Source organism: Quercus lobata, chromosome 4 (assembly GCF_001633185.2).
Source record: "Quercus lobata isolate SW786 chromosome 4, ValleyOak3.0 Primary Assembly, whole genome shotgun sequence".
In the NCBI taxonomy this organism is placed as follows: Eukaryota; Viridiplantae; Streptophyta; class Magnoliopsida; order Fagales; family Fagaceae; genus Quercus; species Quercus lobata.
This window is the reverse complement of record NC_044907.1, coordinates 35,231,948-35,259,107: the sequence shown is the minus strand read 5'-3', so window position 1 is coordinate 35,259,107 and position 27,160 is coordinate 35,231,948. Positions and strand designations below refer to the sequence as shown.

Sequence of the window (27,160 nt, the reverse complement as noted above, 5' to 3'; positions counted from 1 at the left end):
ATGCAAACACAAAACAACACTCGATGTGTTATCGAAGAGGAAACCAAAACCCTCGGCGTAAAACCTCTCCGCCGCCCTCCAAGCGGTAAACAATCCACTAGAAAATGTAGTTGGGATACAAAGACAGCAATAGACCCTCCAAGCCTAATCTACCTAGTGCACCTAAGCCCTCCAAGCTTATTGCTCCAACGAGGTTGCGCCAAACCTTTTTCTTTTCTAGCTTCCCGGATTCCGCTATTAGACCATAGCATCAACCAATGTAGATTGGTTCCTTCCTAACTGCTTCCCAGCAAACCAAACAACCCTCTCACAGTGATGAATATGGTGAGAACAAGGTTTTGGTAAAATGCCTCTCAAGGATTTGACAATGGAGAGGAAGAGAGTTGAGGAATTTGAAGAGACTCTAATGTATAGATTGTTGGTGAATCAATCTATTTTTTCTTTAGGGTTTCTCTCTCAAAATTCTCTCTGGAAGCTCTCTTACATTTGTGGGTATAAGGGGTATTTATACTGGAGTGAGAGAGGAATGTGAAACGTCAGGTTTTACAAAACAGGGGTCGCTCGCGGCTTGGCCTCGCAACTTGACTAAGTCGCGAGACCCAGTCGCGAGATAACCGTATGCCCAGTTGTCCTGTTTTGTCCTGTAGTGTTCCAGCTAGCATGACTGTTCACCTTCTGGCACGCTTGGTACGTGTGCTGCGTTTGGCGGCTTGAAGCTGCGATCTACCCGCGAGAGCAAGCCGCGAGTCTCTGTTTTCTTGCACACTCTTGAGCAAACAACACTTTATCTCACTCACTACCCTTACATCAAACCCACCTAAATACAGGGTTACTAAATGCTGAAATACAAGCAAATTTGGCACGGAATAAAGCCAATGAAATGGTTGATTAAATTCAACCTTACAAATAATATATTGTCATTACCTCAGTATATAAAAGGCTAATTATCATGGCCATGAAATCCTGATTTGTTGTCAAGAGCAATGTGATCCAATGACATTACCAAGTCTCTATGAGAAAGGCTTCAAAAAGAGGTCTTTCTGTCCATGATGAGGTATCGTTTTTCATATAAACACCAAATCATGTGGCCCTACCAACTTTCACGATCTACTCATTTCACATGCATATAGTATTCTTAAATCCTAAGTGCTCCAAAAGAAAATATGCATGTTATAAAAGCACCAAATAGAACGTCCAAGGAGAAAGGTAGGACGACAAAACAGAACAGTAAACACTCTGTAAAGAAAAAGTTGGGCTCAACGCAATGCCAACTTGGAATAATCTATATTTTTCTTCATTGTTTCTAGTAAGAGAAAGTCTAGAGATACCCAAATCTACAACGTGATTAAGTAATCCTTTGTGATTGGTGAACTTAAAGTTTGCTTTAATTAAATTCATATGATGGTCCTGTGTGTAAGTCCTAAAATTCAATCACACAATGAAACTGACGTAGGACAACTAGAACAAAACTGAAATAATGGAAAAATAAAAGATATGACCTAGGAGTCAGCACCTAGGCCTTGCTTGGAGTCAGCACCAAGCGGGGAAACCACTAGGAGTCAGCACCAGACCAAAAAAAGACCAAACGGCCATTGTTTTCATTCATCAAAATATCAACTAACTCCTCAAGGGGTACAATAGGTTGCTTATAAAAGATTGCTAAACCCTAGTTCTAATTGGCTAGGAAGCCCTAATTGCCTTATTACAAAAATAACCTTGCTTTTAAATTAAAATACTAATAGCCCAATAAACTAATAGGACCTAAAATATAAAAATACAATTGGCTTGCAAACATATATAATAACAAATAAGAATCTTCTTGTGTCTCCCGCATCATTCTCCTCTGGTTGGAGAAAACTTGACCTCGAGTTCTAAAGTGTTGAAGGATTAGGATGCTGACAAGTAACACTTGCTTCAAGTCTAGAATTACCTTAGGGAGCATAGAGAAAAGAAAAACCTTGAATTCCACCACATTAGACTCATTTGGATTTACAAAATCAATGTGTGGAATTAGCATAATCTCATCTTGAACTTTATGAACCATAGGAAGCACTGTGGTTTTAACCTCTTCGACTTCACCAAGATGTAGATCTTCAAGGATTGTGGAGGGTTGATCAGAAGCACGTTCAACCTCAAGCTTGTTGGGTAGTTTTTGAGTGGGTGCCATTATCCTTTCTAGCTGGGCATTAATCCTAGTGATTATTTGCTCCCCCAATGTCCACGAAATAGGTGAAACATTTTGATTTGCCTTTCTTACAATAGCAAAAAGTGAACTGAGAAGATCCAAAGAAATGTCTTCACTTTTTTCTATGACCAGATTCATAATTGTTTCCATGGCCGAAAGTACAGAAGGTGGATAGTTGGACCTAATTATCTTTAAGAAACTTTGAAACATCTCAACAACCAATGCATCACACTCAAGATCCAGAATCACAAAGCATAACTTGACCTTTGCAATGGTATCAAGAATTGAAACCACCTTCTTATAAGAGCGAGTAGACACATGAGGCATATTTTCAAATGCTGCCACAATAAACTGAAATATTTTTTTCATTTGCTCATCCTTATATGGGGCATCTGGTGTTGTTATCCTTGTAATCTCAATAATGCAAGATACAACTGAAACCTTCACATCCATTTCAGCATGTCTCAAAAGTTTATCAGTGATCAATGCCTTCACTGAGGGTAAAAGTGCATCTCGCATTGATTTGGATGGTTCTTACTCCACATATGCTAACAAATTTTCAACTTTATCAAGAAGAGTGAGAAGATCATCAATGGAGGAACGAGGGTTAAGGAGTCTATTCCCAGCCTCCTTAATTTGCTTCTCAAATTCTCTATCTTTAAGCTGCTTCTCAAGCTTTCTATCAAAGGAAGTCATTTTCCAGCTCCAACTTTGAGGCACAATACACAAAGACTAAATCTTAATTTTCTACCCTTTTATTTTTGGTCAGGCAAGGTTTTATGGGTTGGTATAGTACTGGCTTGTCAAACAATAGGCATATGCTTGCGTTTGTTAGGAAATGGGGCTGATGGGTGGACTTTTAAAGGGAAAATTAGGCCAGGTAAAGATTTTTTCTTTTCTTTTTTTTAACGGGTTTGTGCTAGGGTTAATGGGTAGGTCACAAGTTATGTATCACGTGAGGTCATATGGAATGGGTATTGTAAAGAGAAGTGTGCTGGGATTTTAGGATTTTAACACAGGCTATTTACGAGTTACCTTATAGGATCGGGTTGAGCTTGGCGTCGCAGTTGGGTTCAGCGAAGTCTCGACCACAGCTCTCATGAGCTTGGTGGGCTTACAGCAGCGTAGAACAGAGGTGGCTGGCTTTCCTGGTAGCTGGGTGGTACTTCAATGGTGGCCAAGATTGATAGATGGGGTTTGTTGGTTGTTGGGTTAAAGGGCTTTGGTTGACGGGTAACCTTCTGGTGGCTTGATCGATTGGAGCAGGTGAGCAGATGGCGGTTTGAAGGCTGGATCGTCGTTGTGGTGGCGCTGGACAACGAAATTGGAAGTTGTCGGTGTGATGGGGATGCTGCCGGTGATGGAGGCTAATGGCGGCACTGACTTCTTATGGATCTGAATTGTGATTTGATGGGATGAGAAACACAGGCACTGAATGAATTTTTTTTAAAAAAAAAAAATACTTTTCTGGTTTGTGACTGCGGTGAGGCTTCAAACAGATCGATGTTTGCTTTGATACCAAAACTAACGTAGGACAACCAAAACAAAACTAAAACAACAATAAAATAAAAGGGATATGACTTAGGAGTCAGTACCTAGGCCTTGTTTGGAGTCAGCACCAAGCAGGGAAACCACTAGGAGTCAACACCTAGGGTAGACCTGAAGTCAGCACCAGACCAAACGGCCATTGTTTTCATTCATCAAAATATCAACTAACTCCTCAAGGGGTACAATAGGTTGCTTATAAAAGATTGCTAAACCCTAGTTCTAATTGGCTAGGAAACCCTAATTGCCTTATTACAAAAATAACCTTGCTTATAAATTAAAATACTAATAGCCCAATAAACTAATAGGACCTAAAATATAAAAATACAATTGGCTTGCAAACATAAATTATACTAAATAAGAATCTTCTTGTGTCTCCTGCATCAGAAACCCAAGCAAGTTGTGAATGACCTAACCACTTCTCAATGCCTTCCACTTCGGATTTTCTTCATAGGCCCTCCCTCCCAAAACTCAACTGTTGAAAAACACCTACCAAAAAACATTAAAGTATATTCAAATTGAACGTGTACCCAAAATAGGCATGGCAAGGTGTTTTAAAACATGTTTATTTTCAAGGATGTTTAGCTCACAAAATTGTTTTCCTATCTATTTATCAATATTTACACAAATACATGTATATTCTCTAAGCCTGCTTATGAAGCATTTCCTAATCCTACTATTCATTCACTTTTAGAAAACTAGGAGTCTAGGAGCCCTCTATGTACACATTTAACCATTAAAGTAAGTCCAGTTGTTCCAAGACTTAAAAAATTCCACTAAAATCAAGTGATCTATCCAAGACTTAAGGAAAATGGAGAATGTGAATGAATGAGAAAGAACGAAAGAGAAAAATGGAAATGAGATGAGGGGGAGAGAAGGGGAGACCTTTGTTGTTGTGTTAATGCCTTAATGGGCTTTCACAAATTTACAAATCAATTAATTTTCAAATCTCAATTGGACAACCACCGCGTACCTTTGGTGCGGTGGTCACTCCACAAGTATGAATGTTTGTGGGGTGTGTGGGGTAAGAGTCGGGGTTCAAGTCTCCAAGAAGGAACTTCACACACATATACACTTAGATTATGCTAGAATATAAATTCAATCTTTTATTAAAAAAAAAAAAAAAAAAATCTCAACTGGACAAGTTTTTGTCTGTCTCATATGGAATCATTTATAGTTTTTAGATTTTACCAAAATCTTATAGTAGAGCAGTTTTCGGTTTTATATTTTGGACTTTCCATATTATTATTTTCATGTCTTTAACTTCAACACGTTGCTGTTGTTAGTTAGTTAGTTAAAACTTTATTATTATTTTATTAATTGTACAATATTACCCTTTCATTTTTTTAAATATATATATATATATTTTTTAAAATGATGATTATGGTATAGGTGATCACAAATCGGTCAAACTCGAGTTGCACCTAAACCCGTCACTTAGCATAAATATGTGTGGATATCAAAGGAAGTAGGAACTCATTCCCACAAAGATCAACAGGAATGTTGACCCAAGTATAAGAACTAGGTTTAATTGGTCTCATTGATTTCAACAATTGTAACTTCGATGATGGCTTGAAATTGAAAATATTGGAAGATTGAGAGGGATCGAGAAAATCGATAAGGGTTAGCATCAATGAGAGTAACCAACCTTAAACCAAAAGTTTGAGAGTGTGAAAGGTAAAGAAAATGGAAGAGGATAAGGGGAGAAAGAAATCCATGTAATAAATAACATTGCATCACATGGTTTTCCTTATTTTGTTTCCTTTTTAATAAAATAAGTGACAACTCCATATAAAACCCACGATTTATTGGAAAAATATAATTAATCAAACTATTATTTTGAGAGGCACCAACATGACCCCACTTGTTCACACGGGTTGGCCCCAATAGAAACAAATAGGTGGGGGACATAGTCTCTCACATCAAACAAAACTTAGAAGCAAAAAATTATGATTTTGAGAGGAAATGCTTATACATGAACCGATTCTTCACGCGATCATTCACAGTCTCTAGTGGCACACTCTTTCTTCTGCTAAGCTAGGCAATTCACTTCCATCCCTAATTATCAATATTGAATTTTAGTTGTCCATTTTCAGAATCACAGTCTCTGGTGGCACACTCTCTCTTTTGCCAAGCTAGGCAATTCAATTCTATCCCTAATTATCAATATTGAATTTTAGTTGTCCATTTTCAGAATAACATAGATGCATGCATTGGAGCCCGTACAAATTAAGACTCAATTAAAACTAGGTTTGGTTGACTTAGTAAATAATAAATAAATTACATTTTACACATTATTATTACTATTTCCAATTTGGACCCATAACTTCAAAGGTTTTAAATTACAATCTTACATGTTTTTAAAAATATAAGCTTTGATTTGAAACTTTTGGAAGTTCGAGATTTAAGTTTATATGACTCTTGTGGGTTTTAGTTAACTTAATTGGTAAAGTTTTTTATGGTTGAATAAGAGATCTAGAGTTCAATCTTAGCCTACACAAAAAATTGCTTGGTGTATTAGTCTAACGATGAAGAGTCGTTGCACCATGTCAACGACCATGTCATTCCAGTCTTTTTTTTCTTTTCTTTTTTAAATTTGTCCTACAATTTGAAAATAGTTTTTACAAATTTCAAAATAATAGTAACTCTGCATAATAAATCCCAACCCTATAATAAATCTGTATAATAAATCCTAGCCCACTTCTTATCTATTTACTTCCACTATCAAGCCCAACCCAAGGCCTATTCAGCTTTAAGGAAAAACAAAAAATTAGAAATTGTGGAAGGTGGAACCTTGAAGGGTTTTGCATGAGAAAACAAAGAGTTTGAAAAATATAATTTCATATTGGCATGCTACTCAAAACAAAGAGTCTGAAACCATGAAGGCCAGGAAAATCTTATACCATTTGAAATTGTTGAAATCTGCCCACCTTCCTGCTCTACGATTTTGCAATAATGGCCACATATCTGAGTTCCTTCCTTCCTATCTTCCTCTCCTCACAGTGTATAAATATTAACAGAATGTGGTTGCTTTGGTTGAGGTATCTCTAAATCTCAGTTCTTTTTGTGCTCCATTCTTATTTCTTTTGCTTGATGTCTTTTGTTTCCCTTATTACATTTTTTTATATGGATTGGTAGTAATGGTTTGCTGCTCAGTTTTGAACACATAACTCAGTTTCTGAGATTATAAAGAAGACAAACACACATTCAAAATTGAATCTTTATTATTGGTCCGAGAGTTTGGGTCTTTGACAGAGATATAATTGATTAATTGAGAGAGAGAGAGAGGCCCAGGAAAATTGATATGGATATGGACTCTTTAAGTCTTATCTATATCTCTGCACTGTTCTTGTAATTCACGGGTTTAATGGAGTGTGCTTTGGCAAATCAGAGAATTGTGGGTCAACTTTCATCCAAAACATTGTATCTTGCCACAAACCGTTCAATTTTACTTCCAAAATATAATGTAAAAGTCAGTCTTTTACAAAGCCATAGTACTTTTCCTAGGTTCTTTTATTTTTATACTTTCCTTATTGTTTTTCTTTTCTGTGTCTTATTTTTACGCTTAAGGGTGGTTTTAATTTATGAAATAAGCTATGGGAGGGATTAATACCCAATTAGTTGTGGTGAAATTGTACTCCTGGCTTAGGCAACCATGCCCACTGACCAATTGGAAATAACTTGGAATGTAAATGTTCAAAGCCCTGTTGTTTTGCAACTTATCTTTTAGAATCCAAGTAGGACAGGCTTAGCAGAGGTGCAGACATTGTAATTGTCTGTTCAATTAGAAAGAACAATGAATTGCTTTGCTGTGGTGTGGATGATTGTTTTGATTCTTGTGGTTTTTAATTGGAGCTCTGTCTTTTGGTTCACATATGACAGACTTAAATTTTGTCACCAATTACTTTTTTTTTTTTTAGCACATTCATTTCTTATTATGGTTTGTGTTTTTGTCTCTTTAATTAGAAATAAAAATGAATTGCTTTGGTGGAAAATCCATTGTTGTGAATCTATTCTGCTTTACTTGGAAATAACATAACAGCTGATGAGATCCTATGCCGTGTAATTTTAATCTCTAAGAATATGTGAAAGGAGTGTTAGGGGATTTTTTTTTTTTTTTTTCTTTAGATAGTTGTCTGCAAACCTTTTTTAAGGTTGCTTTGAATGTTGTGTAAAGAAGAATATACAGGTTTGTCTTACTTTATTTACTTATTGTGTTTTTGGTTTGTAAGTAATTAAAAGTTATGCATAAGTAAGCTGAAATAATGTGTGAACCCAATGACTTAAATATTTGTTACAAAAACTTTAAAATATAAAGAAGCAAAAAAAAAAAAAAAAAAAAAAGGCACATAGAGCATGTAGGTGAGATTTTGGGGCAATGCTAAAATGGGCAGTGGAAGCTTCTAACAGAGAGTGAGTGTATGTGTATTAAAAGTAAAAACAGAGGTAGTAAGAAAAACAATACACCCCAAAACATAAAACATTAGATCTTTTTTAGTGTATGTGCATTTGCACATGAGTGTTTGTGTTCATTTTACAATTACAGTTGGCTTTGGTTCTAGATTTAAATTCAGAAATTAGGGCTTAGAAAATAGGATTCTGATATGTGACCATTTTTATTAAATATTTTCGTTACTATAATTTTTTTTTTTTAAATTTGTCTCTTTTGGATTTAAATAATTCAGTTTCTTTGCAGAGATGAAGTGGAATATTTTCACAATGTAGAGACTCTAATTTCATCAAAGCAAAGGAATTAGTTTCTTTTTCTAATATTCTCTTCAATTACGGTTTTTTTCAGTCTCAGGTTGCTGAGGTTTTTAATATCATCTTTTATATGAATTTAAAAAAAAAAAAAAATTTAGGCTTAGGTTTGGGCATGCGATTTTTTGAAATAAAAATTATTTCTGTTAATAGAGAATGTTCATAATTTATGATTGTTTAAGGCCCTTGGATATTGTCAAGAACTGTTTTTCTTTTTTGTTTCTCGAATACTACACAGTAAACTAAATATGCATTTTTCTTTATAGAAACAGTCCTATAGATAGTGAGATTGACATGTCCTTCCAATTGACTTTTGAATTTGATTGTGATTGTCAATTTTTCATATACTTACTGATATATTTATGGTTTCTATGTCTTATTGTGGTAAAAATCGAATACTTTAGTGGGGTTTTTCAAACTTGGGCTTCTTCCTCTAGAGGTTGAAGATTCTTCTATTTTTTTCTTTGGTTTTGGGTTATTGGTTCTGAATTTGCATTACTTTGTTCAATTTCAAAGAAAGTAAAAACTAATTGTATTTTTTACCAATTTTTTAGTTGAACCTTTATTTTGAACTAAATTATTTATTTTCCTTCATTTTTAACTCAATTTTATTTAACTATCTCGTGCATCGTATGAGTTAGTGACTAGTTCTTTGTAATAATAATGTTCACTCACTATAAAGATTACTATTTTAAGTAAATGATTAAATCCTATGTTGGAGTTTGGACAAAGGAAAGGTATGGTCCTAATTCTTTTTTAATTTGAGACCAAAAGATTTTATAACTTTTCTTTTGGATAGAAATTTATAAATTACTTGTTGGTTTTAAGAACTTTCCTATACACCAGAGACGACTGTGGCTTGCCAATATGATGAGAAGGAAGTTCGATTGGTACCAAAAATATATTAATGGTGTATATTTATTAACAACTTTGAGCCAATCCCAATCCCAATCCCAAATTCAATGGAATGGATTTTTTTTTTTCTTTTTAGAATTAATTGAATGGAATTGATTAAGGCAAAGCATTAACACAAGAAAAACGTTGATTTGATGTGGTTGTGTACTTGTATAAATGTTAGTGATGTTGAATTTTAATGTTTGACATATTCTTATGGGACCAATATAAGAACTTCTTTTTTCTTTTGAGGGGGACCAATATAAGAACTTAATTCTCAAGTTTGCTGATAAAGAATATAAGAACTTTTTTTTTTTTTTTTTTTTTTTTTTGAGGAAGAAGAATATAAGAACTTAATTCTCAAGTTTGCTGATAAAGTGCCCGTTTGGAGAGCACTGAAAGTTGCGGTGCGTTTTACCTTTCACGTTTTGCCTTTTTTTTTGATTTAGCTGCAACATTTGACTCAGTCTTTCATGAACAATGCATTTGTGCACTGTTCATGTACCCATAAATTTCACTTTTCAACAATTTTTTTATTAAAAATGGGTCCCGCGATACTATTCACACATTTAAAAATTATTTTGCTACAGTGTTTTCAGTTTCAGCAACAATAAACTTAATCCAAACGGACCCAAAGAATATAAGAACTTAATAAGCAAGTTTGCTAATAAAGTGCATTGATAAAGAGGGGAAAAAGATTTATTTAATATTGAAAAGGGAAAAAGCATAGGGAGAGAGTATATTGTAATTTTATAAGTTTTGAATAATCTAACCAAAATTATGCATTTTTTAATATTAAGTTAATTTCATTGTATCACTTGCACTTCCACTCCCCGAGATATGATTATTAATACAAGTAACATTAATTATTAATAGTAAAAAAATGGACATGATCAGATCATGGGTGTCTTATCTCCATCACGTTCCTTCTTTGAGACAGAAGCGGGTGGGCAGAGGCATAGTAGAAATATTTTGTCATCCTTATTAAAGATGACTTTAACATTAACGAGGAAAAGACAATAAAAAATACAGGGATGACGATGAAAGTGCTAAAAGAGAGAGGATGAGTGTTTTAGGAATATGTATAAAAATTAGATTATAAAATCATGTGTATAGAAATCACGAAATCGTAGATAATATATTTTAAACAATATAATACAGTCAGGTGTGGGTTATTATCCTTCTCAAAAAAATAAATAAATAAATAAAGGTGTGGGTTATTAAAACCTATTTCCACCTTTATCATTTCTTTTGAAGGAGAAAACTTGCGTAATACATGTCGGTCCAAGTAAGGTGGGACACTTTTGTCATTCTTATTATTATTACTAATTTTTTTTTTTGAGAAAAAAAATGTTAGTAATACTAATAGATATTATACTTAATAATAATTTTTTTATATACTCAATTTTTAAAAAGCTCATTTAAAATATATATATATATATATATATATATATATTTATATATATTATACTTCAAACGAATTTAGCCCAAAAAAAAAAAAAATCAATTCCAAATCTAATTGTCTTTTGTATCTATAAGATCCGATAGACATGAACATATTATATGATGATTTTTTTTTTTTAGCATACACCAATTATTTTTTAGTGAATATCGAATTTGATTAGAATAAGAGACTTTCAATTTAAGCTAATTGTATTCCCTCAAAAAAAAAAAAAAAATGTTTAAGCTCATTTACAATCTCTTGTTTTAAGGGAAGACCCTTTGATTCCAACCACATCGCCTTTGTACATAAGTTTATTTATTTTCATGTTTGAGAGGATATGTGTTTTTATTTATTTGTGGTTGTACCTAATAATTTATTTAAGTTGCCTACGTATCCTTGGTGAGGATCAAATTACCAATTAGTAGTTCTTAAATTGAGGTTTTAGATTTAAAATCCTCAAATACAATTTTGTCCACTTCAAATGATGGATATTTTAGTCAAATACTTGGTATTTAATTAAGCACTGACTTAATTTTTTTTTTTTTTGGGTGAGATAATTTATTTTAATCTCAAGGATAAGTCAAGAACCCATGTTTTTATGGAAATTGAACCAAGGATTCCCTTTTTGAGAAATTGAATATCCAAACAAAATTTCCCTTCTTTCTTTTGCTTCTTTGTAGGAATTTTATTTTGATTGAAGTTCCCAAATTTAATTAAGGGAAAGAAAACTCATTTGAAGCAATTTTATTTGAGAAGTGCTATGTCCACAACATTTTCACAACAAATCATAAGTGATTAGTTGTTACTGGTTCAAATTTAAACTTACAACTAAGATAACTTTTTTGTCTCAACAATAACAACCAGTAACAACATGCCACTTATAATTTGTTGTGAAAATATTTTTGGACATATTATTTCTCATTTTATTTTTATGAACATGTTTTATAAAATGGAAAACTTTATTAAATTTTACTATTATTGTGACAAACTGGAAAGTTGTCTCAATTATTGTCACGATTATAAAGTTTGCTAGGTGTCGTTCTTTCTCACACAGGGTGAGTCCTTTCTTCTTTTTTTTTTTTTTCTTTCCTCCTACTCAACTGTCGAGTTCTAGGAGAAATCTGGGTCGACCTTAAGTGTAGGTACCCTATCCTTTTCAGATTATTGTTTTGTCAGCATGGACTCGGTTAGTTTGACAGCGGAGGAAGATGAGGTGATCATGGTTCGGTCGAAGCATCGTGAGAAAACTATAGAAGAGTGGTCCCTCAGTTTGCTAGGAAGGTTTCACACGACCGAACTCATCAACTTTAGAGCTGCGGAAAACCATCTACGCTCTGTATGGAAGATGGAGGGGAACGATCTAAAAATTACAGATGTTGGGGACGGACTGTTTCGGTTTAAATTCTCGATGGAAAACCAATTGAAGTGGGTTATTAACAACGGTCCTTGGAGTTTCGATAATCATATCCTATTACTGCGAAGGTGGGAGAAAGGAATGACGGCCTTTTCGGTTAACTTCCAAACTGTTCCGATGTGGGTGCAAGTGTGGGGACTACCCTTCGATCTGATATACAAGGAAGCAGGGATAGATATTGGACAAGGAATTGGTAGAGTCATTGAGGTAGATTGTAAAGCCATTGCGTCGGGCGAGGCAAGGTTTCTCCGGGTCAGAGTGGAGGTGCCCTTAGACAAGCCGATACGCGGGGGAGCCGCAGTACTGAGTCCGGAAGGTGATAAGGTTTGGGTGGCTTTCAAGTACGAACGGCTATCTGGTCTGTGCTTCCATTGTGGCCTCCTTGGTCATGAGGCAAAAGCATGCGAGTTCACGAAGCTGAAGGTGTGGGAGGAGAGTCCTTACGGCGAATGGCTGCGAGCGACGGAGGATGTCCCACCACAGACCAGCGACTCTCTAGTACTGGCACAATCTCACCGAGATGGAAACCCCAACACCAACAACGAAGACACCAGAGAAGAAGCACTCTTCTTCTTAGAGAGCCACAACTTCCACCTCGACTCCGCCGTCTCCACTTTTCTCGACATCGACGGTGCAGAAACAGGACCCCAGCAGAATTTTAGTTCGGGTCACGGACATTCAAGGACAATAATTGAGGAAGGAATTCCGGAGGTTGTGGAATGCAGGGAACTTAATGAGGAGCAATATTGGGATAGTAATGCAATTTGTGCCCTCCAAAAGTAAGTATAAGTAGTAGTACAATTATGCTTCTTTTTTGTGACTATGCATGTTTTCTATTTTTGTAATATTGAAAAATTTGCATCTAAATTCTATTGCTCCTATCATTCAAGGACAATAATTGAGGAAGGAATTCCGGAGATTATGGAGGTTGTTGAATGCCTGGAACTTAACGCAATTCCTGCCCTCCAAAAGTGAGTAGAAGTAGTAGTACAATTATGCTTCTTTTTTTGTGATTATGCATGTTTTCTATTTTAACATTGAAAAATCTGCATCTAAATTCTAATGCCAGTTTAATAAATAAAAAATCAACTATATCACTGCCTTATCTATATTTTGGTGATGCTTTTGTTAAAAGTTTTTGGTCCTAATGATTCAATTTGGAAGACTACTTTAAGTTCTTATTGAAATTAAATTTTTAGGTTGCTAATTTGGCTTATTTGGAAATAGTTTGCAAAATTTCTATCTTTGACGTCAAAAAAAAAAAAAAAAAAAGTTTGCAAAATAAGAGAGCTCATATATGGGCAGGACTGTGAGTTTCAGTTAGCTCAACTGGTAAAACTTCTGACAGTTATATAAGAAATTTGGGGTTCAATCCCCGCCTACACCAAAAACTGATAGGTGTCTTGGTCTGATGATAAAAAGCTATCATTAGGAGCGGATGTCATAGGTTAAAACTCTCTAAAAATATATATATATATATATATATGGGCAGGACTGATGACTCAGCTTAATTCTTTAATTAGTATGTAATACAAATTGGAAAAATATTTGAAGTGCTATGAAGCATATAATATATAATTTTTACCTAATAATACACTTTCATTTTGGATCTTTCTGCAGCTTTTAGCTGCTGTCCAGGTCTGCTACATTGTGAAATTAGGTTATCTGTGCTCAAGATCCCACATACCAAATTAGGATATCTCCATTCTTAAGCAGTATCATGTAACTTTATTAAGACTGATCTGGGCAACTTTCCTATTAGAAGTTAAAACCATGGTTTATTGTTCAAGATAGAACTTCAGAAAGAAGCATTCTAAAAAATTGAATTTTCTGCTGGAAAAATTTGTGTCCATGATGTCACTTTGAATGATTCCAGTAGTTGATAAGGTCATTTATGTTCTAGCACCAACTTCTATTTCTCAAGTTTAACTTATCTTGGATAAGTTTTAAAACAATACCATGGTCATTGTAAGGATAATTGGCTTTTATTACTTGTATAAATCCTTTACACTGTCTCAATATACATTCTGTAAAAAATAGACTACCCTTAGCTTGGACTACAATTTTTCTGATCAGATTGCATTCATAAACAGTTATATGCTTGGGAAATCCTTCTCTGCGTCAGAGTTGATCAAATGGCTTAAGCAGAAATTGGATTGTTTTGATCCAAAACTATTGCTATCTCAGGGATACAGATGGCTTTGTGATGCATTTCGATTGCCGCTAACAGATCTCAAGGTCCAATTCTCCCTTTTGATAATCTTAGAATTTGAAAATTGTTTTACCAAAAGCATTTCTGACATGATTGGCTCAAAGATGAGTCCTTCAGAAGTGATTGTACTTTACTAAAGTTCCAAACGCCTTGTTCCTATTCTTCCCCCTCCTCTTCTTTGCCGACGTTTTGTTTGGATCTATGTTTTTTTTATATTATCTTTAGACTCTTACTTGTTTCAAATGTAAGGACAATATCATTTCGTCTATGCAAATTTCTTTTCCAATTCAAAAAACCATATATAAATCAAATAATGGGTTTCAAATACTTAAAATTGGTATGTTTTGTTTTTCTTTTCTCTGGACAGACAGTAGGAATCTTTTCCTGCTAATGTATGTCTCTTTAAGGAATCTAACTTGAATGCAGAGTCTAGTGGCTTCTCTAGCATCTGATAAAGCTGTTTGGGATGCGATTTTGAGGAACGAGTTAGTTCGAGAGTTTCAATGGACACCCTACGCAGGTTTTCACTATTCTCATCACATATTTGGTTTGTGTTAATAGATGCACAAGAAATAAATTCTTTTCTTTTATTTATTTGGCCAAGCGACTCTTTCAATTGGAAAATACTGGCTGTCTTATGCCTAGATGCATCTCTGTTGGTATTGGAGGGGGTAATCACACCACAACAGTGGTGGCATTCCCTCATATAAAATTTCCTACTTAATTTGTCTCCTAGAGAAGTAGAGTGGTGATAACTTCCAATGCAATTAGTTTCTCTAGTGAATGGATATGACTCTACAGAGGGTTGTGTTTGTTCCTAAAGTTACAACTCTCCGATTGGGTAAAAAGGTGTATAAAAAGGCCCCAAGTATTCAGGCCATTTGATCCCTATCTCCTCTCATTTCTAGAGAAACTCTGCATGTGATTTTCACTCTCATGGGAGTTTCATTTCTCTAGAACCAACTATCTCAACCATTAAATGGCCTTTGGATATTATGTGTTGGTGGTGGTGTTATCATATATGTTAATAAAAATGCAACTTTGGACTAGACTTGTAGCATGAAAACACCCAACAGGTGAATGGAATAGAACTATGCATGGGAAGAAACATGGTTGTGGTTATTTGACACCACAAAAGAGACAAAACAGTTGTGCCCTTGCTGCTATAAAATTTAAGAGTGTGAAAATTATTGTTCAAGGCTTGGTCAATGTATGAATTGAAGAAGAAGCCCTTATGAAAGGCCTCAACAAAACTCGGAGCATTGGATCTTAGGATTTTACTTGTGTATGCATGTGTGTGTGTGTGTTGTTCAAGACTTTGGCAGTGGTTTTTAGAAGTGCTTTTTAGTGAAATCAGTGGTTTTTTATTTTTTCTTTTTTAATGCGGGTTTGGATAAAATAGAAATCTTTCTTGCTATTATGATTTTGGATTTGTGGAAGTTGAGATTAACATCTTAGGGTCTTTTTTTGAGGGCTTGATAACATGTTGGAACAACACCTTAACTCAAAAGCTTACCCTAGAGGGTTTAATCCAACAAAATTTTATTACCACTTGTTACTCTAGTCAGTATTATCCTATGTGAGACTTGATCACTTAACCAATAACATGAATATTCCTATAATTTCTTTCTCATTTCTATAACTAACTTATTCTCATTTTATCCATGTAGTTAATTATGTAAGGACACTAATTTCTAATGAAGAACCAGGCTTGGCTACAGGTACATTGATGTGGATTTGGGATGGAGAAAAAGCAAAATTTGAGCTCATTAAGAAATTTCTGTCTCTAGTGAAGGGGCTATTTCAGCAGATGGAGCAAAAAATTAGATCATCATCACCTCTCTCTTTTGTGAACCTCCTGATTGAGGCTGTGGCTCAAGCCCTACCTGCTCGAATCACCATGGCATAAGCAGAAGAATGCAAGAATAAACCTCATTATTTGATCAACAGTGGGGCACCATTAGTTGATGATTACCTATTAAATTTCAGCATTTTCCCCCCTGTATTCTATATGTTGCAAAACGGTTATGTTTCCAAATATTTGAACTCCTACATTTGTTTCATAAATAAAATCCTGAAGGTCTTGAAGGAAAACTCACATACTTCCAGTCTCCTATAACGGATATTATCGACCACGTTTGCCAAGTTAACTTCACCCATAACATTATCTGTTAGCAAATCAACTTCAGCCTGCAGTATCCAACACCAATTGAACAAGGCTACATATATGCATCTCAGCTTGTGAACCCTGCATCTGAAAGACGCAGAGGACCAAGTGCTGGGTTTGCTTTTTCTAAATTCATCTATGTTTTTCCACTCACATGAATGAGTTGCTTTCCTATTCTCAGGTCCAAGCAATAATATATTGTCATTACCTCTCTATATAAAAAACTAATTATCTTGACATTACCAAGTCTCTATGAGAAGGCTTCAAAAAAGGTCTTTCTGCACATGATGAGGTATCGTTTTTCATATAAACACCAAATCATGTGGCCCTACCAACTTTCACGATCTACTCATTTCACATGCATCTAGTATTCTTAAATCTTAAGTGCACCAAATAGAACGTTCAAGGAGTAAGCTCGTATCGGGACCTGCTTGAGTTGGTGTTTTGTTCCTCGTTGAATGCTGAAGTATTTGCAATGACATGCTGGAGTATTTGGAGTCGTCGGAATAAGCTGCGTGTGGGAGAGGGGGTCTGGCCGTTAAACAAAATTGCTGGAGTTGCACGGCATCATCTGCAGGAGTTTCAACAGGTCCGGCATTGTCCCAGCAAGCAGGTTCGTGCACAGAGACCTCGGTGGAAGCCTCCTGATGCGGGTTTGTTGAAGGTGAATTTTGATGGGGCGATCTTTGACGATTTAAGGGCAGCAGGTATTGGAGTCGCTGTTCGGAATGAACATGGGGAAGTAGTTGCAGCTTTGGCAGAGCAGATTCCTATTCCAGATTCTGATTTTACTCTCGAAACTTTGGCAGCTAGGCGTGCAGTTCTTTTTGCTCGTGACCTTGGTCTTCATCATGTTTTTGAGGGTGATTTGGAGTCATCCATTCATGCTATTAGTAATAGACTTTTATTACATTCATCGTGTGGTCATATTATTCATGACATTTTATTGTTTTCTCGCTCTTTTCAAAGTTTTTCTTTCTCTCATGTGTGTAGACAAGGTAATGCTTTAGCAGATGTCTTGGATAAGAGAGCTAGGTTGTTTAATCCTTTATTGGTTTGGATGGAATCTGTTCCTCCGGATTTGTATAACTGTTATTTGTCGGATTTTTCTTCTTTTAATTAATATAGCCTTTCTGGCTGGTTTCTCAAAAAAAAAAAGGAGTAAGGTAGGACGACAAAACAGAACAGTAAACACTTTGTAAAGAAAAAGTTGGGCTCAACGCAATGCCAACTCAGAAATATCTTTAATTTTCTTCATTGTTTATAGTAAGAGAAAGTCTAGATATACCCAAATCTACAACGTGATTAAGTATCACATTGTGATTGGTGAACTTAAAGTTTGCTTTAATTAAATTCATGTGATGGTCCCATATGTAAGTCCTAAAACCCAATCACACAATAACACCCAAGCAAGTTGTGAATGACCTTATCACTTCACAATGCCTTCCGCTTCAGATTTTCTTCATAGGCCCTCCCTCCCCAAACTCAGCTGTTGAAAAACACCTACCAAAAAACATTAAGTATATTCAAATTGAACGTGTACCCAAAATAGGCATGGCAAGGTGTTTTAAAACATGTTTATTTTCAAGGATGTTTAGGGCACAAACTTGTTTTCCAATCGATTTATCAATATTTACACAAATACATTTATATTCTCTAAGCCTGCTTATGAACCATTTCTTATCCTACTGTTCATTCACTTTTAGAAAACTAGGAGCCTTCTATGTACTCATTTAACCATTAAAGCAAGTCCAATTGTGTAGCTCAATAGACCTAAAATCTATTGAGCTTGAGCGTTTCTAACATATTAATATAATGTAAGTTAAAGAAAAAAACAACCCTAATGAGCCCATGGCACCCAGCTACTTAAGGACGGATGCAAGCATAATCACATCTTTCACTGCTAGAGATTCTCAAAATGTTATTAAAGAAAATATCTATTCCTACAAAGGAAAAACATCAATAGACATTACAAATGCATTTAATGCCTAAAAAACACTGGTGCAACGAAATCTTTTCCTCTGCATTCATTTACTAATCTTGACTCAGTACAAGCTGATTCCGAAAAGAATTTTTTTTTTTTTTTTTTTTTTTTTTTTTTTGGGGGGTAGTTTACAATTCCAGATATAAGGATTTCCAGAACTTTGGATCCATCAGTTCGTGACCTGCAGCAGAACCTTGGCTGGCAACTTTCTGAATACGTGAAGAAAATTCTTCAGCCTGAAGGCATTGAATATGGTCAGTGCACTTGCAATATATTCCATAGAGAATAATTATAAATGCATGTGAAAAATGGATGTATCCAGCAATTCCTGATTTTTCTTACTTTCCCATCACTTTATGCTGGGGTTTATAAAATGTTCATGTGAAAAGTAATATTTAAAGTAGAACAGTCAGTCCTAGCAGAAAGAATTGCATGAGTACTACCATAAATGCGCTGGGGAATATTATGTTTCCTACAACATGAGCTAGATACACAACAAAGAAAAAACAATGTTGCAGCTTGCAGGGTCTTTTTGGAAGAAGGGGTTATATGTGAAAAAATTAGTACGTACATCTTAACCTTTACAAAAAATATTCCAAAATAGTACATGTAAATATATAACTGAATTTTATGTATAAAAGAGCTAATCTACATTGCATGAAAGCCTTAACAGGTATTGAGATTTGTCAACAATTGATCTCCTTGTTTCTTAGCAAGATTTGATCTTAAGACCTACCAACCCCCATCCCACTTACAACTTGAGCTAAAGCCCAAGGCATTGTAAACGACAGACAAATCTTCCAACATTACTAGCTCGTGGAACAAGGTAATGGAAACCATAAACACTTGCAGCAATGATAGGCAACCAGGATAAAGCAACTCTTTAGCAATCTTTTTTATAGTGCAATCTTTTTTCATTTCTACACATAATAATTACTAATCAAGACTAACAAGTGCAGCTATTGCCATAGATTAATACAACATAGGATACTAACCTTCTCATCAATCCACATTAAAGAACTTGGTTGATTGTTTAAAATCCGGACAACTACATCTAAAGGTGTCATCCCATCAACTGCCTCAAGTTCTCCTCCCTAAATGAAATCTTAAGGTAGGTATCACTCGTTTGCATCTAAAGGTGTCATCCCATCCATTTTTTTTATGTGAGTTTGTTTCATACTTAAATCAATTACTTCATCATACTTAAATCAATTTTTCTCTTTCTAAAAAAATTATTTTTTTCTTACCAATATTAACTAATAATAACCTACCACTTAAGATTTATTGTGAAAGTATTGTAAAAATATTGTGATAAAAATTGATAGTAATTTTAATTTTAACATACTATTAAAATTATTTTTTTCTTACCAATATTAGCTAATAATAGCCTACCTTAAAATTTATTGTAAAAATATTGTGAAAATATTATGATATAATTTCTTTTTTTCTCTCCACACACGTGGCTCTACTTCCTTTTTTTTTCTTTTTTTTTTCTCCTCTTTTTTTCTCATCCACCCACGTAACCACACTCTTTTCTTTTCCTTTTTCCTTCTTTCCTCTACCATCTTCAGTCCAGAACATTCCCAGCTCTTTTTTTTTTTTTTTTTTTTTTTTTTTTTTTTTTTTTTTTTTTTTTTTTTTTTTTTTTTTCCTCTTAGTACTTCAAAACAAACAAAGGAACCAAACTCACCCAACTCATCCAACTCCAAAACGTAATCTTAAGTGCTTGGATCGGGAAGATTTGATGATCGGAACCAACGCCAGAACTCATCCTTTATTCTTTTTTTTTCACACTCCAGAGAAGAAGATGATGATGATGATGATGATGATGATGAAGATGAAGATGATTGAAACATAAGGATTTTGGGATTTTGGGTTTTTTTTTCATATGGATTTTGGGTTGATTTTGAGTTGGGTTTGGGATGGGTTTTCCGGATTTGAGTTGATTTTAAGTTGTTTTTGTGTTGATTTTGAGTTGTTTTTGGTTTGGTTTTGTTGATTTTGTGTTCGGAATATCAAAGGTTGAAATGGGTTTTGTTGATTGTGGGGGTAGACCGGTGAAGAAGCAGAGGAAGACGAAGAGGAAGAAGAAAAGGAAGACGAAGAAAAAAGACACAGATGAGAGATGAGGGCGTGAGAGAACTGATGGGTATTTCAGTATTTTTCGGGTTTGCAACGGTAATATACAAAACGCGCTATGCACGTTTTCATTTATGGACCCCTGAGGGTCCATAATCCCTTCCGCATTTGTCCTCAGTTTTTTCTCAATGCTCAAAACGCAACTTTTATAAAAAAGTTGTGTTTTGAGTTTACCAAACGCAAAAGTTGGTTGAGCTTTTTTCAAAACGCGTTTTTTGGGCTCAAAAAGTGGAAACAAACGGGGTCTAAGCCTGCTTATGAACCATTTCCTAATCCTACTGTTCATTCACTTACGGAGAATCATTGTCTTGTCATGCCCGTCAAACCTCTAAATTAGAAGCCCTCTCTGTACACATCTAACCATTAAGGTAAGTCCCATTGTGTAGCTCAATAGACCTAAAATCTATTGAGCTTGAAGATTTCAAGCATATTAATATAACGTAAGTTAAAGAAAAAAACCAACATAATGAGCCCGTGGCACCCAGCCACTTAAGGATGGATGCTAGCGTAATCACATCTTTCACATGTGGATTTGATCAAGAGCATATTTATCAGATGGCTACAATCACCATTTACAACCTAATTTCACTGCTAGAGATTCTCAAAATGCTATTAAAGAGAATATCTATTCCTACAAATGAAAAACATCAATAGACACTACAAATGCATTTAATGCATAAAAAACACAGGTATAATGAAACCTTTTCCTCTGCCTTCATTTACTAATCTTGACAGCACAAGCTGATTTTGAAAAAATAAAAAAATTTGAGGTAGATTACAATTCCAGATATCAGGACTTTCAGAACTTTGGACCCATCAGTTCGCAATCTGCAGCAGAAACTTGGCTAGCAATCCTCTGAATACGAGAAGAAAATTCTTCGGCCTGAAGGCATTGAAGATGGTCAGTGCACTTGCAATATATTCCATAGAGAATAATTATAAATGCATGTGAAAAATGGATGTATCCAGCAATCCAGTTTTTTCTTACTTTCCCATCACTTTATGCTGGCGTTTATAAAATGTTCATGTGAAAAGTAATATTTAAAGCAGAACAGTAACGCCTAGCACAAAGAATTGCCAGAGTACTACTACAAATGCACTGTGGAAAATTATGTTTCCCACAACATAAGCTAGATACACAACAAAGAAAAAAAAATGTTGCAGCTTGCAGGTCGTTTGGAAGAAGGGGGGTTACATGTGAAGAAATTAGTACGTATATCTTAAACTTTTCGAAAAAATTCCAAAACACTTACATGTAAATAACTGAATTTTATATATAAAAGAGCTAATCTACATTTCATGAAAGCCTTAACAAGTATTGAGATTTGATCTTAAGACCTACCGACCCCCATCCCACTTACAACTTGAGCTAAAGCCCAAGGTTTTGTACACGATAGACAAATCTTCCAACATTACAAGCTCGTGGAACAAGGTAATGGAAACCATAAACACTTGCAGCAATAATAGGAAACAAGGATAAACAACTCTTTAGCAATCTTTTTTTCATTTCTACACATAATAATTACCAATCAAAACTGCCAAGTGCAGCTACTGCCATGAGATAATACAACATAGGATACTAACCTTCTCATCAACACACATTAAATAACTTAGTTGATTGTTTAAAATCCGGACAACTACATCTAAAGGTGTCATCCCATCAACTGCCTCAAGTTCTCCTCCCTAAATGAAATGGTATGGTAGGTATCAATCATTGAACTGAAAAAAAAATACTTGTTAAGGAGTGAAAACATTGAACTCAAAAGTATTTACCTGGTTGGCATTTGGGGTCTGAATAATTGATTTGATCTGTTCTGTCATCTGCTCTAATTCCTTCTCTATAAATTCAGACTGTTCATACCTGTATTCCACACTCAAAAAAACATAAAATGACATTGATATATTAGAATGGGGACGGACAGAGAGATAGCAATATATACACAACCAGAATCCAGAAATTTTTTACTGAAAAATATGCTTCTGCAGACATATAACCACAAACCATCAACCTGAATCCAACCTAATTATAAACAATCAACAAACTTAGTACTTACATTGCATCCATTAATTTTCATGAGTAACCAAAAACGGTGGCTATGGTAAAGCAGACGAGTAACCAACATCCCAAGTTTTCCGGAAATAGTGCACCATATGATTTGCATGTCCTACAAAATCCGGAGTTCCCTTCAATTCAAAAAAATTCAACCGTTCCCGTAGATTTTGAGGCTCAGGTAAGGGATATTGATAAGGCCCTAGAATGGAAAGTATCGAAGAATGTTCAACTGTGGAGGGGATTTCTGATTCCCTATCTCCACGTTCAAATGCTTTTGAATCCATGTTTGATGGGGCTGAAATCACTCCACAATATGGGCCAACTCTGGATGGGCCTCTAACTGAGGAGAATCTGGCCTCTTCTGCTTTTGTTTTAGGCCCGGGTGATGAAATAAGTCAGGTCTCAAACTCAACAGAGGGCATTGTACGAAAAAACCCCGCAAATCTTCCAAAGGTAAAAATGTTAGTAAGGGCTCTAAGGGGACTTGGAAAAGACTTAAAAAAAAAAAAATAAATAAATAAAAAAAACAGTTTCTAAGGAAGTGGTGATGGGAGATCATCATGAAGATCCTAAAAGGAAATTGGGTTAATTTGAGAACTCTAAGGTGGTAGTAATAGTGCTTGAGAAGAAGTTGAAGTTAGATGATGCAGTGTCCTTGGGGAAGGTTTTCGAGGATCAATTTGGATCAATGGAGGTTGTTAAGCAACCCCATCAAGAACAATGAATACATTAAGTTAGAATTGTCGGGGACTTGGAAACCCCCGCATAGTCAACGCACTAAAGAAGATAGTGCAAGCTTATGCTCCCAGTTTGGTTTTTCTTATGGAAACCAAACTTCCTTTGAAGGCCATGAAACGGATGTTCAATATCAAAAACTCTTTAGGATTGACTCAAGACATGATAGTTCCAAGTGAGGGGAAGAGTGGTGGTCTTGTTCTGCTTTGTAAACCCAATGTCAAAGTGGATGTACAAACTTTTTCTCGCCGGCATATCGATGCCATCATTTATTTTGGAGGTTCTGCTAGGAAGTGGTGTTTGAAAGGATTCCATGGAAATCCTAATACCCATGGGAGGCCAGAGTCATGGGCACATCTATCCCAACTTGCTACAACAAGTAATCTCCATTGGTTGCGTGTGGGAGACTTCAATGAGGTCCTCCGTGTTACAAAGAAGCAAGGTGGGTTGGATAGGGCTTCTAGGCAGATCGATAACTTCCAATGCTGTATCAATTCTTGCGGATTGAAGAACATTGGTTACATGGTCTCTTGGTTTACATGGAGTATGTATTGAAATGACTAGGGTTGGATAAGGGAAAGAATTGATCGTGGTTTTGCAACAATAGAGTGGCTAAATCTATTCCCTAGTGCTAGACTTTATCATTTGGCTTCCTCAGATTCTGATCATTGTTGTTTGATGTTGAGAATAAATAAGAGGGTTAAACGTAGGAGATCTAAAAAGCTATTTAGATTTGAGTCCATGTGGCTTAAAGATGAAAAATGTGGGGATATTGTGAAGGAAACTTGGGTTGAAGGCGAGCTTATAGGCGTGGCGAATAATTTTACACTTTGTATGGATAGATGTGGAGAAGTTCTATCCAGATGGAATATGCAAGAGTTCAACCATATAGGAAAAAAAAACTAGCAAAGGCATAAGAATTACTTCAAGCTTTGGAGGCAAGATCAATGGGGATGTCTAACACTCTGGAAGTATGTCAACAAAGGGCAGAGGTAAATCGATTGTCGGATTTGCAAGAAAGAATGTGTAAACAAAGATCTTGTAACCCTTGGTTAAAAGAGAGTGACAAAAATACAAGATTTTTTCATGCTAAGACCTCAAATCGTAAGCAACGTGACACTGTTCTGGGTGTCATAGACAAGACTGATACATGGCATGAGAATAAGGACAAGATAGCAAAAATCATCCCAGGTTACTATCAAAAACTTTTTGCCACATCTCAACTTGTTATCAGTCTGGAGTTGCTTAATGCCATACAACCAAGTGCGGCCCTGTAGATGAATCACATGCTCACCAGAGATTTTACTGCTTTAGAGGTTAAGAAAGCTCTTGACTGGATGTATCCACTAAAATCCTTGGGACCGGATGGTATACCCCCTCTATTTTATCAGCATTTTTGGCCAGTTGTTGGGGATAGTATAGTTAATTGTGTTCTTGATTTTTTTAAATACTAGTACAGCACCCCTTAATTTTCATGAAACACATATTTTCCTTATTCCTAAGGTTAAGAGCCCTACGAAGGTCTTAGAATATAGACCCATTAGACATGGGTGCTTTGTGGATTGCTAGGGACTAGCAGGATTTAAGTTGGGGGGGGGGGGGTGATAACACCTTAAAATGTATACTTGTTATATATTTATGTAGGTGTTATCTCTTTATTACCATGTTTAATTTGTATAATTAAGCCACGATTTGCATTAGTCCCTATTATTTATCTTTACATAATTTTTTGAAAAAGATGTCATTCATTGTGTGTAATTTTCTACTTTTAGGAAATCATGTAAAAAAATTAGTTTATAAGAGTTTATGAGAGAATGGAGGCCAAACTAGAATTAAAGATGAGCTAAAGGACCAAGCTTAAATGTCTAAGTAGGGGGCTGGAGTGTTTGGGTCGTTTACCATATTTGGAAGCTTCAAATAAGAAAAAAAAAAAAATCAAAGAGGCAAAATCTGAAAAGGAAAAATCAGATTTGAGCACTAATTAGTATCTTGGGCATATCTCTCTCCTAAAAAATCCAATTGACTCAAGGCTAGATAAGCTAAAACCATCACTTAAATATCTACAACTTTTCAGTTTTGAGTTTTTCGAAATTCACAATTTTTGAAGGCTGAAATTAATTCACAAGTTGCTGCTGAAAATCTGGACGAAAATTAAATAATAAAAGTTTTATTTTTCTTTGGACACTTTTATGTTAGGGTTTTGGAAGGGAGGTTGTGGAGAACGAATTTTGCAAAGAAAACCTTGTATTTTCCTTTTGTTGTGGTACAAAATGTGACAAGGAGCTAGGCCCATAAGAATGTGAAAGGGCAGCCCATGGAAATGAAAAAAAGAAGAAGAAGAAGAAGAAGAAGAAGAAGATGAAAGTTTGGCCCTTAAAAGATGAAAAAGGGGAGCCCAGCCTACGTGAAGAGGAAGATAAGTCTTGGGCTATAGAAAAAGGAGGGAGGAAGGAGATTTGGCCCAACAACATGAAGAAGTCATGATACCCAAGGAAGTCCAACAAAAAAGGAAGAATAAGGAACGAGTAGGATCTGGGCCCAGGTTGTATGGGATATGCCAGCTTAAGGGTGCAAGTCCTCAAGGAGAGCTGAAAGATGCTAAACAGGATGTGGACAGCATAAGATATGGCATGCTAATTTTAAAGAAGCATGAAAGAAGAAGGAGGTCCTGTCAACATCGATTTCCTGGGATCGAAAAGACAATGACAGAGATAATTGATGATTTCGAGGTCAACACCTGTTGAAGGAACCTAGGGACCTCAGGTAAGGCAGAAAGGGTAAAACAAGGGTAACGGTGGTCAGGAGCCTTTTCAACTACACCATTAGCAATAAGGAATCTGCCCCATTTTTAGGAAAAGAACAAACTGTGAGAAGTCAATGTCAAGGTCTCAATACTCTAAGGTGTCCCTTTTAAGGCTTTGGAAGAAGAATGAGGAGTTTTGACCTCAGAGAAGAATCTGGATTTACTCAGAAATGATCTCCTAGAAGAAGAAAGCCAATAGGTGGTTTTTTGGCTATCAGTACTTAAGAGAGAAATAAGGGAAAAAAGGGGAAAGGACCAACCACCAAGGCTCTAGATAGAACAGTAGGTTCTGGTACCCAGAACACATAAAAAGAATGGACTACTGATTTGAAAAATCTACAAGCAGCACTATAAAAGGGATTTACCAAAGCAAAGAGGGGGCATTCAAACATAAACACTCAAGATACAACAATACTAGAAGAGAGCATTGAGCTTCTACTAGAGATATAGTGGGAAGAGTGAGGCATTGCAAGGGGTCCTAGAGTAAACGCTCGAGGAGTCACTTGGATTCAAAGGGATTCAAACTTCGCAAGTCTTGAAATCCCAAGTGGAACTATTCAAGTCTGTAATTTTTGAACTTTATTGAGCCTTGTGGAACATCCTGGTAAAGCAAGACCTAATTCAGTTGAACACTCAATATAATAAAATATAATACCACTCTATTTCGAAGATCTGTGTGTCACTTATTTTCTTTGCATTTCATTTGCTATTCCTTAATCTCTCATTTAACCAATAATACATATATCTATGTGTATATATGTGTTGTGGGATATATGTCTTGTGCACAGATTGGTTCGTGAAATGGCCCAATAAGGTCACAGTGA

General features: G+C 35.4%; 3 protein-coding genes across 6 annotated transcripts; 1 reads left to right on the top strand and 2 right to left on the bottom strand.

The window, feature by feature from the left end:
• Positions 1–11,896: 11,896 nt before the first annotated feature.
• Positions 11,897–16,990, top strand: LOC115984290. Of its 4 annotated transcripts, none has more exons than XM_031107258.1 (5): positions 11,897–12,954; positions 13,162–13,214; positions 14,337–14,481; positions 14,882–14,975; positions 16,126–16,990. In XM_031107258.1, exons 1-5 carry the CDS (start codon positions 12,007–12,009, stop codon positions 16,362–16,364), a joined length of 1,479 nt encoding a protein of 492 aa, XP_030963118.1. In that variant the 5' UTR covers positions 11,897–12,006; the 3' UTR covers positions 16,365–16,990. The 4 variants fall into 4 exon arrangements, with proteins under 4 accessions (XP_030963118.1, XP_030963117.1, XP_030963116.1 ...); XM_031107257.1 differs by having other exon boundaries at positions 11,897–13,022; positions 13,134–13,214; positions 16,177–16,989; XM_031107256.1 differs by having other exon boundaries at positions 11,897–13,022; positions 13,134–13,214; positions 16,165–16,989.
• Positions 16,991–17,970: 980 nt separating this feature from the next.
• On the bottom strand, positions 17,971–20,377 carry LOC115985098 (nuclear pore complex protein NUP62-like). Its single transcript, XM_031108067.1, has 4 exons — positions 20,297–20,377; positions 19,602–19,700; positions 18,739–18,842; positions 17,971–18,125 (listed from the first exon to the last, which is right to left on the bottom strand). Exons 1-4 carry the CDS (start codon positions 20,375–20,377, stop codon positions 18,074–18,076), a joined length of 336 nt encoding a protein of 111 aa, XP_030963927.1. The 3' UTR covers positions 17,971–18,073.
• Positions 20,378–21,301: 924 nt separating this feature from the next.
• LOC115983404 (nuclear pore complex protein NUP62-like) lies at positions 21,302–23,045 on the bottom strand. The gene is made up of 4 exons (XM_031106075.1): positions 22,800–23,045; positions 22,519–22,606; positions 22,330–22,428; positions 21,302–21,628 (listed from the first exon to the last, which is right to left on the bottom strand). The coding sequence occupies exons 1-4, from the start codon at positions 22,808–22,810 to the stop codon at positions 21,545–21,547; spliced, it is 282 nt and encodes a 93-aa protein (XP_030961935.1). The 5' UTR covers positions 22,811–23,045; the 3' UTR covers positions 21,302–21,544.
• Between the last annotated feature and the right edge of the window lie 4,115 nt (positions 23,046–27,160).

Coding starts and splice junctions, on each gene's coding strand:
- LOC115984290 (XM_031107255.1), top strand. CDS start 12,007: ATGGACTCGGTTAGTTTGACAGCGGAGGAAGATGAGGTGATCATGGTT. Junction 13,023..13,133: donor GCAATTTGTGCCCTCCAAAA/GTAAGTATAAGT, acceptor CTATCATTCAAG/GACAATAATTGAGGAAGGAA. Junction 14,976..16,125: donor TCAATGGACACCCTACGCAG/GTTTTCACTATT, acceptor TTATCCATGTAG/TTAATTATGTAAGGACACTA.
- LOC115985098 (XM_031108067.1), bottom strand. CDS start 20,377: ATGAGTTCTGGCGTTGGTTCCGATCATCAAATCTTCCCGATCCAAGCA. Junction 19,701..20,296: donor TTTGGAGTTGGATGAGTTGG/GTGAGTTTGGTT, acceptor GATTTCATTTAG/GGAGGAGAACTTGAGGCAGT. Junction 18,843..19,601: donor TAATGTGGATTGATGAGAAG/GTTAGTATCCTA, acceptor CAATGCCTTCAG/GCTGAAGAATTTTCTTCACG.
- LOC115983404 (XM_031106075.1), bottom strand. Junction 22,429..22,518: donor AGACCCCAAATGCCAACCAG/GTAAATACTTTT, acceptor CATTTCATTTAG/GGAGGAGAACTTGAGGCAGT. Junction 21,629..22,329: donor TAATGTGTGTTGATGAGAAG/GTTAGTATCCTA, acceptor CAATGCCTTCAG/GCCGAAGAATTTTCTTCTCG.